This window comes from Aquarana catesbeiana, linkage group LG05 (genome assembly GCF_042186555.1).
Source record: "Aquarana catesbeiana isolate 2022-GZ linkage group LG05, ASM4218655v1, whole genome shotgun sequence".
In the NCBI taxonomy this organism is placed as follows: domain Eukaryota; kingdom Metazoa; phylum Chordata; class Amphibia; order Anura; family Ranidae; genus Aquarana; species Aquarana catesbeiana.
Genome location: NC_133328.1, coordinates 649055701 through 649068449, shown reverse-complemented (window position 1 = coordinate 649068449; position 12749 = coordinate 649055701). Strand labels below are relative to the sequence as shown.

The window sequence follows — 12749 nt, the reverse complement described above, 5'->3', positions numbered from 1 at the left end:
CCATGATGCTCATGCACTCTGCAGTGTAGTTGAGCATCATGGGAAATGTAGTTCCAAAACATCTGGTGTGCCAAGGTTCTCCATCACTGTGATATACCAACTCAACACAACAACACAATATTTTATTGGGATTTTATGTGATAGACCAACACAAAGTGACACATAATTGTGAAGTGGAAGGAAAATGATAAATGATACAAATAAATATGTGAAAAGTGTGGGGGGGGGGATTTGTATGGCGCCCCCCAGGAGTCAATACTTTGTAGAATCCCCTTTCTCTACAAGTCTTTTTGGGGATGTCTCTACCAGCTTTGCACATCTAGAGAGGACATTTCTGCCCATTCTTCTTTGTAAAATATCTCAAGCTCTGTCAGATTGGATGGAGAACGTCTGTGAACAGAAATGTTCAAGTCTTGCCACAGATTCTCAGTTGGATTTAGGTCTGGACTGTGACTGGGCCATTCTAACACATGAATATGCTTTGATGGAAACCATTCCATTGTAGCTCTGGCTGGATGTTTCGGGTCCTTGTCCTGCTGGAAGGTGGACCTCCACCCCAGTCTCAAGTCTTTTGCAGATCACCTCTATGACAAAATCTCACCCCAGTCCTGCCCCCAACCTAGCCACGTTCATCTGTAACAGCTCACTGTCTTCCTCCCTAGACAAGCTCGCCCCCCTCACTATACGCAGACTTGCTACAACCCTGGCCAAACAGACGACACCAGGAGCCTCAGGAAACCTAGCCGAGCTCTTGAACGTCTGTGGCATAAGACTAAGTTCCAGGAAGACTTCACACAATATAAATCTGCCCTCCTAAAATACTATTCCTGCCTCCACACCTCCAAACAGACCTACTTTACCACACTCATTAATACCTTCTTGTCCAGTCCACGTCAACTCTTCTCTACCTTCAACACTCTACTCTGTCCTCCACCCTCAAACTCACTGCCCAGGAGATCGCCAATCACTTCAAAAATAAGATTGATACAATTCATGAGGAGGTCGCCAACGTGCAGAAACCTCCCCCCACGCAACACCCCATGTCCACAGATACAATCATTACTTCCCTCATTCAACCCTGCTAGTATTAATGTGGTTGCTAAACTTTTATCTATCACTCATCTAAGCACCTGCCCCCTGGATCCTGCTCCCTCGCAAACGCTACGCTCACCCTCTGACTCGATTCTACGCTCTCTAACTCACATTTTCAACCTCTCCCTCACTTGTGGCACCTTTCCAAACCCTTTAAAACAGGTGCTAGCCACCCCCATACTTAAAAAGCCCTCACTGGACCCCACCAATCTCAACAACCTACGTCCCATCTCCTTACTCGCCTTCTCCAAACTTCTTGAAAGACTGGTCTACAACCGAGACTGAGCGACCATCTGACCATGAACAAAACTTCTTGAAGGACTGGTCTAAAACCGACTGAGCGACCATCTGACCATGAACAAAACTTCTTGAAAGACCGATCTACAACCGAGACTGAGCGACCATCTGACCATGAACAAACTTCTTGAAAGACTGGTCTACAACCGACTAAGCGACCATCTGACCATGAACAAACTTCTCGAAAGACTGGTCTACAACCGACTAAGTGACCATCTGACCATGAACAAACTTCTTGAAGGACTGGTCTACAACCGACTAAGCGACCATCTGACCATGAACAAACTTCTTGATCCCCTTCAGTCTGGATTACGGAAACTGCTCTCCTCAAACTCTCAAATGACCTACTAATGGCTAAAACCAGCGGACACTATTCTGTACTACTTCTCCTGGATCTCCTTGCAGCCTTTGACACAGTGGACCACCCCCTCCTCCTCAATACACTCCACTCTTTTGGTCTCCATTACTGTACTCTTCTCTGGTTCTCATCCTACCTATCCCACCGCTCCTTCAGTGTCACTTACAACTCTACTTCCTCCTCTCCTCTTCCTTTCTCTGTCGGGGTCGCCCAAGGTTCTGTTCTTGGACCTCTCCTTTTCTCAATCTACACCACCTCCCTGGGTCAGTTGATTGCCTCCCACGGCTTTCAATATCATCTCTACGCTGATGACACCCAAATCTATCTCTCCACCCCCCAGCCTCTCTCCATCTGTTTCCTCACGCATTACCAACTTACTAGCAGACATATCAGCCTGGATGTCACATCACTTCCTCAAACTCAACCTATCCAAACCCAAGCTCATGATATTTCCTCCCTCAGGTGCCACTTCCCCTGATTTCTCTGTCAACATCAATGGCTCAACCATCAACTTCCCCTCCCCCACGCCAAGGTCCTACGGTAGGTGTAATCCTGGACTCTGAACTAACCTTTCGGCCCCACATCCTATCGCTATCCAAAAATTGCCGCCTCAACCTCCGCAACATCTCCAAGATACGCCCCTTCCTAATCTATGTCACCACAAAGCTTCTAATCCACTCCCTGGTCATCTCCCACCTCGACTACTGCAACTCCCTCCTCATTGGCTTACCTCTAAATAAGCTCCTCCCCCCTTAGGTCCATCATGAACACTGCTGCCAGGCTCATCCACCTCACAAACCGCCCAGCGTCTGCCATACCCCTCTGCCAATCCCTCCAATGGCTGCCACTCAGCCAACGAATTAAATTCAATATACTAACTAGAACCCAGCTACATCTCTAACCTGGTCACAAAATACCAACCTAATCGTTCTCTTCGCTCCTCCCAGGACCTCCTTCTCTCCAAACTCCCTCGTCACCTCATCCCATACTCACCTCCAGGACTTCTCCAGAGCCTCTCCCATTCTTTGGAATGCTTTACCCCAATCCGTCCGATTTTATCCTACTTTATCCACTTTCAGACAATCCCTGAAAACCCATCTCTTCAGAGAAGCCTATCTGGTCCACCTAACAATGAAAACTCATCTCTTCAGATAAGCCTATCTGGTCCACCTAACAATGAAAACTCATCTCTTCAGAGAAGCCTATCTGCCCCCACCTAACAATGAAAACTCATCTCTTCAGAGAAGCCTATCTGCCCCCCACCTAACAATGAAAACTCATCTCTTCAGAGAAGCCTATCTGGTCCACCTAACAATGAATACTCATCTCTTCAGAGAAGCCTATCTGGTCCACCTAACAATGAAAACTCATCTCTTCAGAGAAGCCCATCTGGTCCACCTAACAATGAAAACTCATCTCTTCAGAGAAGCCCATCTGGTCCACCTAACAATGAAAACTCATCTCTTCAGAGAAGCCCATCTGGTCCACCTAACAATGAAAACTCATCTCTTCAGAGAAGCCTATCTGGTCCACCTAACAATGAAAACTCATCTCTTCAGAGAAGCCCATCTGGACCCCACCTAACAATCAAAACTCATCTCTTCATAGAAGCCTATCTGGTCCACCTAACAATGAAAACTCATCTCTTCAGAGAAGCCTATCTGGTCCACCTAACAATGAAAACTCATCTCTTCAGAGAAGCCTATCTGGTCCACCTAACAATGAAAACTCATCTCTTCAGAGAAGCCTATCTGGTCCACCTAACAATGAAAACTCATCTCTTCAGAGAAGCCCATCTGGTCCCCACCTAACAATGAAAACTCATCTCTTCAGAGAAGCCTATCTGGACCCCACCTAACAATGAAAACTCATCTCTTCAGAGAAGCCTATCTGGACCCCACCTAACAATGAAAACTCATCTCTTCAGAGAAGCCTATCTGGTCCACCTAACAATGAAAACTCATCTCTTCAGAGAAGCCTATCTGGTCCACCTAACAATGAAAACTCATCTCTTCAGAGAAGCCTATCTGGTCCACCTAACAATGAAAACTCATCTCTTCAGAGAAGCCCATCTGGTCCACCTAACAATGAAAACTCATCTCTTCAGAGAAGCCTATCTGGACCCCACCTAACAATGAAAACTCATCTCTTCAGAGAAGCCTATCTGGTCCCCACCTAACAATGAAAACTCACCTCTTCAGAGAAGCCTATCTGGTCCACATAACAATGAAAACTCATCTCTTCAGAGAAGCCCATCTGGTCCACCTAACAATGAAAACTCATCTCTTCAGAGAAGCCTATCTGGTCCACCTAACAATGAAAACTTATCTCTTCAGAGAAGCCCATCTGGTCCACCTAACAATGAAAACTCATCTATACAGAGAAGCCTATCTGGTCCACCTAACAATGAAAACTCATCTCTTCAGAGAAGCCCATCTGGTCCCCACCTAACAATGAAAACTCATCTCTTCAGAGAAGCCTATCTGGACCCCACCTAACAATGAAAACTCATCTCTTCAGAGAAGCCTATCTGGACCCCACCTAACAATGAAAACTCATCTCTTCAGAGAAGCCTATCTGGTCCACCTAACAATGAAAACTCATCTCTTCAGAGAAGTCTATCTGGTCCACCTAACAATGAAAACTCATCTCTTCAGAGAAGCCTATCTGGTCCACCTAACAATGAAAACTCATCTCTTCAGAGAAGCCCATCTGGTCCACCTAACAATGAAAACTCATCTCTTCAGAGAAGCCTATCTGGTCCCCACCTAACAATGAAAACTCACCTCTTCAGAGAAGCCTATCTGGTCCACATAACAATGAAAACTCATCTCTTCAGAGAAGCCCATCTGGTCCACCTAACAATGAAAACTCATCTCTTCAGAGAAGCCTATCTGGTCCACCTAACAATGAAAACTTATCTCTTCAGAGAAGCCCATCTGGTCCACCTAACAATGAAAACTCATCTATACAGAGAAGCCTATCTGGTCCACCTAACAATGAAAACTCATCTCTTCAGAGAAGCCCATCTGGACCCCACCTAACAATGAAAACTCATCTCTTCATAGAAGCCTATCTGGTCCACCTAACAATGAAAACTCATCTCTTCAGAGAAGCCTATCTGGTCCCCACCTAACAATGAAAACTCATCTCTTTAGAGAAGCCTATCTGGTCCCCACCTAACAATGAAAACTCATCTCTTCAGAGAAGCCTATCTGGTCCACATAACAATGAAAACTCATCTCTTCAGAGAAGCCCATCTGGTCCACCTAACAATGAAAACTCATCTCTTCAGAGAAGCCTATCTGGTCCACCTAACAATGAAAACTTATCTCTTCAGAGAAGCCCATCTGGTCCACCTAACAATGAAAACTCATCTCTTCAAAGAAGCCTATCTGGTCCACCTAACAATGAAAACTCATCTCTTCAGAGAAGCCTATCTGGTCCACATAACAATGAAAACTCATCTCTTCAGAGAAGCCCATCTGGTCCACCTAACAATGAAAACTCATCTCTTCAGAGAAGCCTATCTGGTCCACCTAACAATGAAAACTCATCTCTTCAGAGAAGCCTATCTGGTCCACCTAACAATGAAAACTCATCTCTTCAGAGAAGCCTATCTGGTCCACCTAACAACTGTCCATTTATCTTCTCCATCAGCCCATCTCCCCCCCCCCCCACACACACAGTTATTACCTCTTGTATCTCTGGACCTTCACTCTTAGATTGTAAGCTCCAAGGATCAGGGCCCTCCGATTCCTCCTGTATTACAGTGTATTGTATTTGTACTGTCTACCCTCAAGGGGTAAAGAGCTCCGTAAATCCTGTATAATGATAATGATGATGATGGAGATTATTGATCTCTCTGTATATTATGATTATTGATCTCTCTGTATATGATGGAGATTATTGATCTCTCTGTATATGATGGAGATTATTGATCTCTCTGTATATTATGATTATTGATCTCTCTGTATATGATGGAGATTATTATTCTCTCTGTATATTGTGGAGATTATTGATCTCTCTGTATATTATTGATCTCTCTGTATATGATGATTATATATCTCTCTGTATATGATGGAGATTATTGATCTCTCTGTATATGATGGAGATTATTATTCTCTCTGTATATTGTGGAGATTATTGATCTCTCTGTATATGATGATTATATATCTCTCTGTATATGATGGAGATTATTGATCTCTCTGTATATGATGGAGATTATTGATCTCTCTGTATATTATTGATCTCTCTGTATATGATGATTATTGATCTCTCTGTATATGATGGAGATTATTGATCTCTCTGTATATGATGATTATTGATCTCTCTGTATATTATATATCTCTCTGTATATTATTGATCTCTCTGTATATGATGGAGATTATTGATCTCTCTGTATATGATGATTATTGATCTCTCTGTATATGATGGAGATTATTGATCTCTCTGTATATGATGGAGATTATTGATCTCTCTGTATATGATGGAGATTATATATCTCTCTGTATATGATGGGGATGATTGATCTCTCTGTATATTATATATCTCTCTGTATATTATTGATCTCTCTGTATATGATGGAGATTATTGATCTCTCTGTATATGATGGAGATTATTGATCTCTCTGTATATGATGGAGATGATTGATCTCTCTGTATATGATGGAGATGATTGATCTCTCTGTATATTATTGATCTCTCTGTCTGATCTGATGGAGATAATTGATCTCTGTTGATATTACAGGTCACGTGACAGCAGAGAAAATTGCATTGTTTCCAGGGTGACGGATCTCCCCTCCCCCCATCCGGGAATTTGCAGCCCCTCCCCTCGCGGAATGTGATTCGTAGACGAAGCTCCTCCTCTAATCTCGCTCAATCGCCGCAGAGCTCCCCATCCCCCCCTCTCCTCAGTTCCCATCATTATCTTCAGACCCCGCCTTCTCCTCTCCACCAATCGTGCGTCAGAAGATTTTCTCCCGCGCTGTCTCCGCCCTCTGACTCCTCCTGGCGGGAGCAGCCAATGGCCGGCCCGCTCCCGCTTTCCAGCGCTGGGTTTGGCTCCTCCTCCGGGATCCGTCCAATCGCACGCGAGTTGCTTTCTCCGCCTTTTTTCTCTCCCCCCCTCCTCGCCTCGCTGGGCTCCTCCTCCTGAGATCTGGCCCCTCCCACAGTGTCGGTGAGGATTCGGTGAGCGGGACGGAGGAGGAGGAGGATGGAGCGGCCGCTGCTGCTGGAGAACCTTCCTCAGGTGAGACCGGGAGAGAGAGAGGGGGGAGGGGAGAGACCGGAATACCGGGGGAGGGGAACCCCGTCCTCCTCTGTGTGTGAGGAGAGGAGAGGAGAGCCCGCCCTGTGTGAGGAGAGGAGAGAGAGGGACCTCCCCTCCCCCCCTCCTCCTCCCCTCCATCATATATACACGACCCGTTATATGTATACATGATAGATAGATATATATACACCCCCTCCCCCCCCCATCTGTATACATGAGATATATATATATATACACCCCCTCCCCCCCCCCCATCTGTATACATGAGATATATATATATCCTCATCTGTATATATAATGTATGGGGGGGGGGCTGTATACAGAGAGATGTGATCGGAGTATATATAATGTATACAGAGAGATGTGATCGGAGTATATATAATGTATACAGAGATGTGATCGGGGTATATATAATGTATACAGAGAGATGTGATCGGAGTATATATAATGTATACAGAGATGTGATCGGGGTATATATAATGTATACAGAGAGATGTGATCGGGGTATATATAATGTATACAGAGAGATGTGATCGGGATATATATAATGTATACAGAGAGATGTGATCGGGGTATATATAATGTATACAGAGAGATGTGATCGGAGTATATATAATGTATACAGAGATGTGATCGGGATATATATAATGTATACAGAGAGATGTGATCGGGGTATATATAATGTATACAGAGAGATGTGATCGGAGTATATATAATGTATACAGAGATGTGATCGGAGTATATATAATGTATACAGAGAGATGTGATCGGGGTATATATAATGTATACAGAGAGATGTGATCGGAGTATATATAATGTATACAGAGAGATGTGATCGGAGTATATATAATGTATACAGAGAGATGTGATCGGAGTATATATAATGTATACAGAGAGATGTGATCGGAGTATATATAATGTATACAGAGAGATGTGATCGGAGTATATATAATGTATACAGAGATGTGATCGGAGTATATATAATGTATACAGAGAGATGTGATCGGGGTATATATAATGTATACAGAGAGATGTGATCGGAGTATATATAATGTATACAGAGAGATGTGATCGGGGTATATATAATGTATACAGAGATGTGATCGGGGTATATATAATGTATACAGAGAGATGTGATCGGAGTATATATAATGTATACAGAGAGATGTGATCGGGGTATATATAATGTATACAGAGAGATGTGATCGGAGTATATATAATGTATACAGAGAGATGTGATCGGAGTATATATAATGTATACAGAGATGTGATCGGAGTATATATAATGTATACAGAGAGATGTGATCGGAGTATATATAATGTATACAGAGATGTGATCGGAGTATATATAATGTATACAGAGAGATGTGATCGGAGTATATATAATGTATACAGAGAGATGTGATCGGAGTATATATAATGTATACAGAGAGATGTGATCGGAGTATATATAATGTATACAGAGAGATGTGATCGGGGTATATATAATGTATACAGAGAGATGTGATCGGAGTATATATAATGTATACAGAGAGATGTGATCGGAGTATATATAATGTATACAGAGAGATGTGATCGGAGTATATATAATGTATACAGAGATGTGATCGGAGTATATATAATGTATACAGAGAGATGTGATCGGAGTATATATAATGTATACAGAGATGTGATCGGAGTATATATAATGTATACAGAGAGATCTCCTCCTATATCATCTATACAGGAGACTTCATCATCTGTACATCCCCCCCCCTGTATATATAATATATACTCCCCCTGTATATATATAATGTATACCACCCCGGCCGTCTGTATATAATGTATAGGGGACCGGCCGTCTGTATATAATGTATATGGGGGGGGGGGCCGGCCGTCTGTATATAATGTATATGGGGGGGGACCGGCCGTCTGTATATAATGTATATGGGGGGGGGGACCGGCCGTCTGTATATAATGTATATGGGGGGGGGACCGGCCGTCTGTATATAATGTATGGGGGGGGGACCGGCCGCCTGTATATAATGTATATTGGGGGGGGGGACCGGCCGTCTGTATATAATGTATATGGGGGGGGGGACCGGCCGTCTGTATATAATGTATATGGGGGGGGGACCGGCCGTCTGTATATAATGTATATGGGGGGGGGACCGGCCGTCTGTATATAATGTATATGGGGGGGGGACCGGCCGTCTGTATATAATGTATGGGGGGGGGACCGGCCGTCTGTATATAATGTATGGGGGGGGAGACCGGCCGTCTGTATATAATGTATGGGGGGGGAGACCGGCCATCTGTATATAATGTATGGGGGGGGAGACCGGCCGTCTGTATATAATGTATGGGGGGGGGAGACCGGCCGTCTGTATATAATGTATGGGGGGGGGAGACCGGCCGTCTGTATATAATGTATGGGGGGGGAGACCGGCCGTCTGTATATAATGTATGGGGGGGGAGACCGGCCGTCTGTATATAATGTATGGGGGGGGAGACCGGCCGTCTGTATATAATGTATGGGGGGGGAGACCGGCCGTCTGTATATAATGTATGGGGGGGGGGGAGACCGGCCGTCTGTATATAATGTATGGGGGGGGGAGACCGGCCGTCTGTATATAATGTATGGGGGGGGGGGAGACCGGCCGTCTGTATATAATGTATGGGGGGGGGGGGGAGACCGGCCGTCTGTATATAATGTATGGGGGGGGGGAGACCGGCCGTCTGTATATAATGTATGGGGGGGGGAGACCGGCCGTCTGTATATAATGTATGGGGGGGGGAGACCGGCCGTCTGTATATAATGTATGGGGGGGGGAGACCGGCCGTCTGTATATCATGTGTATGGGGGGGGGGAGACCGGCCGTCTGTATATCATGTATATGGGGGGGGACCGGCCGTCTGTATATCATGTATATGGGGGGGGGACCGGCCGTCTGTATATCATGTATATGGGGGGGGGGACCGGCCGTCTGTATATAATGTATATGGGGGGGGACCGGCCGTCTGTATATAATGTATATGGGGGGGGACCGGCCGTCTGTATATAATGTATATGGGGGGGGGACCGGCCGTCTGTATATAATGTATGGGGGGCCGGCCGTCTGTATATAATGTATATGGGGGGGGGGCCGGCCATCTGTATATAATGTATATGGGGGGGGGCCGGCCATCTGTATATAATGTATATGGGGGGGGGGGACCGGCCGTCTGTATATAATGTATATGGGGGGGGGGGACCGGCCGTCTGTATATAATGTATATGGGGGGGGGGGGGGACCGGCCGTCTGTATATAATGTATATGGGGGGGGGGGACCAGCCATCTGTATATAATGTATATGGGGAGGGGACCGGCCGTCTGTATATAATGTATGGGGGGCCGGCCGTCTGTATATCATGTGTATGGGGGGGGGAGACCGGCCGTCTGTATATCATGTATATGGGGGGGGACCGGCCGTCTGTATATCATGTATATGGGGGGGGGACCGGCCGTCTGTATATCATGTATATGGGGGGGGGGACCGGCCGTCTGTATATAATGTATATGGGGGGGGACCGGCCGTCTGTATATAATGTATATGGGGGGGGACCGGCCGTCTGTATATAATGTATATGGGGGGGGGACCGGCCGTCTGTATATAATGTATGGGGGGCCGGCCGTCTGTATATAATGTATATGGGGGGGGGGGCCGGCCATCTGTATATAATGTATATGGGGGGGGCCGGCCATCTGTATATAATGTATATGGGGGGGGGGGACCGGCCGTCTGTATATAATGTATATGGGGGGGGGGGACCGGCCGTCTGTATATAATGTATATGGGGGGGGGGGGGACCGGCCGTCTGTATATAATGTATATGGGGGGGGGGGGGACCAGCCATCTGTATATAATGTATATGGGGAGGGGACCGGCCGTCTGTATATAATGTATATGGGGGGGGACCGGCCGTCTGTATATAATGTATATGGGGGGGGGGGGCGGGGACCAGCCGTCTGTATATAATGTATATGGGGGGGAGACCGGCCGTCTGTATATAATGTATATGGGGGGGACACCGGCCGTCTGTATATCATGTATGTGGGGGGGGGTCCGTCCGTGTCTGTATATAATGTATGGGGGATGCCGGTGTGTGTGTAGAGGACTATCCATCTCTGTATATAATATAGAGGAAATCTTGGTGTGTGTATAGGGGCCTAGGGACGCTCCATATCTGTATATAATATATAGGGATTGTCTGTCTATAGGGGACATCCATCTCTGCATATCATATAGGGAAAATCTCAGTGTCTATAGGGGAACACCTATCTTTGTATAGAGGACTGTCCTTCCCTGTATATAATATATAGGGATTGTCTGTCTATAGGGGAACACCTATCTTTGTATAGAGGACTGTCCATCCCTGTATATAATATATAGGGATAGCCGGTGTCTATTGGGAGCATCCATGTCTATATATAATGTTTAGGGAGTCCCAGTGTCTATAGGGGATTGTTCATCTCTGTATATAATGTATAGGGGATGCTGGAATACTGGTGTCTGTAGAGGACCACCCATTGTTGTATAGGGGACTGTCCATATCTGTATATAATGTATAGGGATTGTCTGTAGGGTGCGTCCATATCTGTATATAATGTTTAGGGGGTCCCAGTGTCTATAGGGGACTGTCCATCTCTGTATATAAAGCATAATGTGAGAAAACATGGACTTTTTAAGCACCAAACAACAAAATCTATGAATCACATAAAAAACTATATAAAAGATGATGCGTAAAATTGAATACAAGCTACTAATGTGGTGCGAAAGTCCCGAGCCAATCCGGTAGAGGTATTCCCGTTTCAGCCGGGAGCCAATCCCGGAGAGGTATCCCGGTCTCAGCCAGGAGCCAATCCCGGAGAGGTGTCCCGGTCTCAGCCAGGAGCCAATCCCGGAGAGGTGTCCCGGTCTCAGCCAGGAGCCAATCCCGGAGAGGTGTCCCGGTCTCAGCCAGGAGCCAATCCCGGAGAGGTGTCCCGGTCTCAGCCAGGAGCCAATCCCGGAGAGGTGTCCCGGTCTCAGCCAGGAGCCAATCCCGGAGAGGTGTCCCGGTCTCAGCCAGGAGCCAATCCCGGAGAGGTGTCCCGGTCTCAGCCAGGAGCCAATCCCGGAGAGGTGTCCCGGTCTCAGCCAGGAGCCAATCCCGGAGAGGTGTCCCGGTCTCAGCCAGGAGCCAATCCCGGAGAGGTGTCCCGGTCTCAGCCAGGAGCCAATCCCGGAGAGGTGTCCCGGTCTCAGCCGGGAGATCTGAGGCTGCCAGTCTCCGAGGAGGGATTGGCGTAGGTTGGTGTCGGTGGGTGAAGCTCAACATGTTTGACGACAATCCCTCAGGAGTTGGAGTATACGTTTGTTTTGTATGGCCGGCTGTGGAGCTTCAAATCCCTGGTCCCGGCGGGCGATGGCCGAGGTTGGTGGATGAACTCTGGTAAACCGATTGACTGTCCTTACTGGTCATTTATTTATGGAGAACTTCTTTAGGGCCGGATAACCTGCACTGTAGGATGTTGGGAGCTTTGCTGGTCTCTATACTGAGATCACTAGACCTTCCATCATCACCCCTCAGATCTCTGATCTCTGGATGGTGTCATCCTTTGGAATCCACCACATCAGCTGCTTTTATTAAGGATTTGAAGCGCCACAACCGGCTATACAAAGTGAATGTGTATTCGGGCTCTGGTGGGGACCCCTGATGTAAGGG

The 12749-nt window shown here is 46.3% G+C and overlaps 1 protein-coding gene across 2 annotated transcripts in view; it reads left to right on the top strand.

The window, feature by feature from the left end:
* Positions 1-6869: 6869 nt before the first annotated feature.
* LOC141145669 (uncharacterized) overlaps positions 6870-12749 on the top strand; it is a 49036-nt gene continuing 43156 nt past the window's right edge. For both annotated transcript variants that reach the window (XM_073632514.1, XM_073632513.1), the window contains exon 1: positions 6870-7000. In XM_073632514.1, coding sequence (XP_073488615.1) covers positions 6965-7000 — 36 coding nt within the window. In that variant the 5' untranslated portion in view covers positions 6870-6964. The remainder of the gene's footprint in view (positions 7001-12749) is intronic.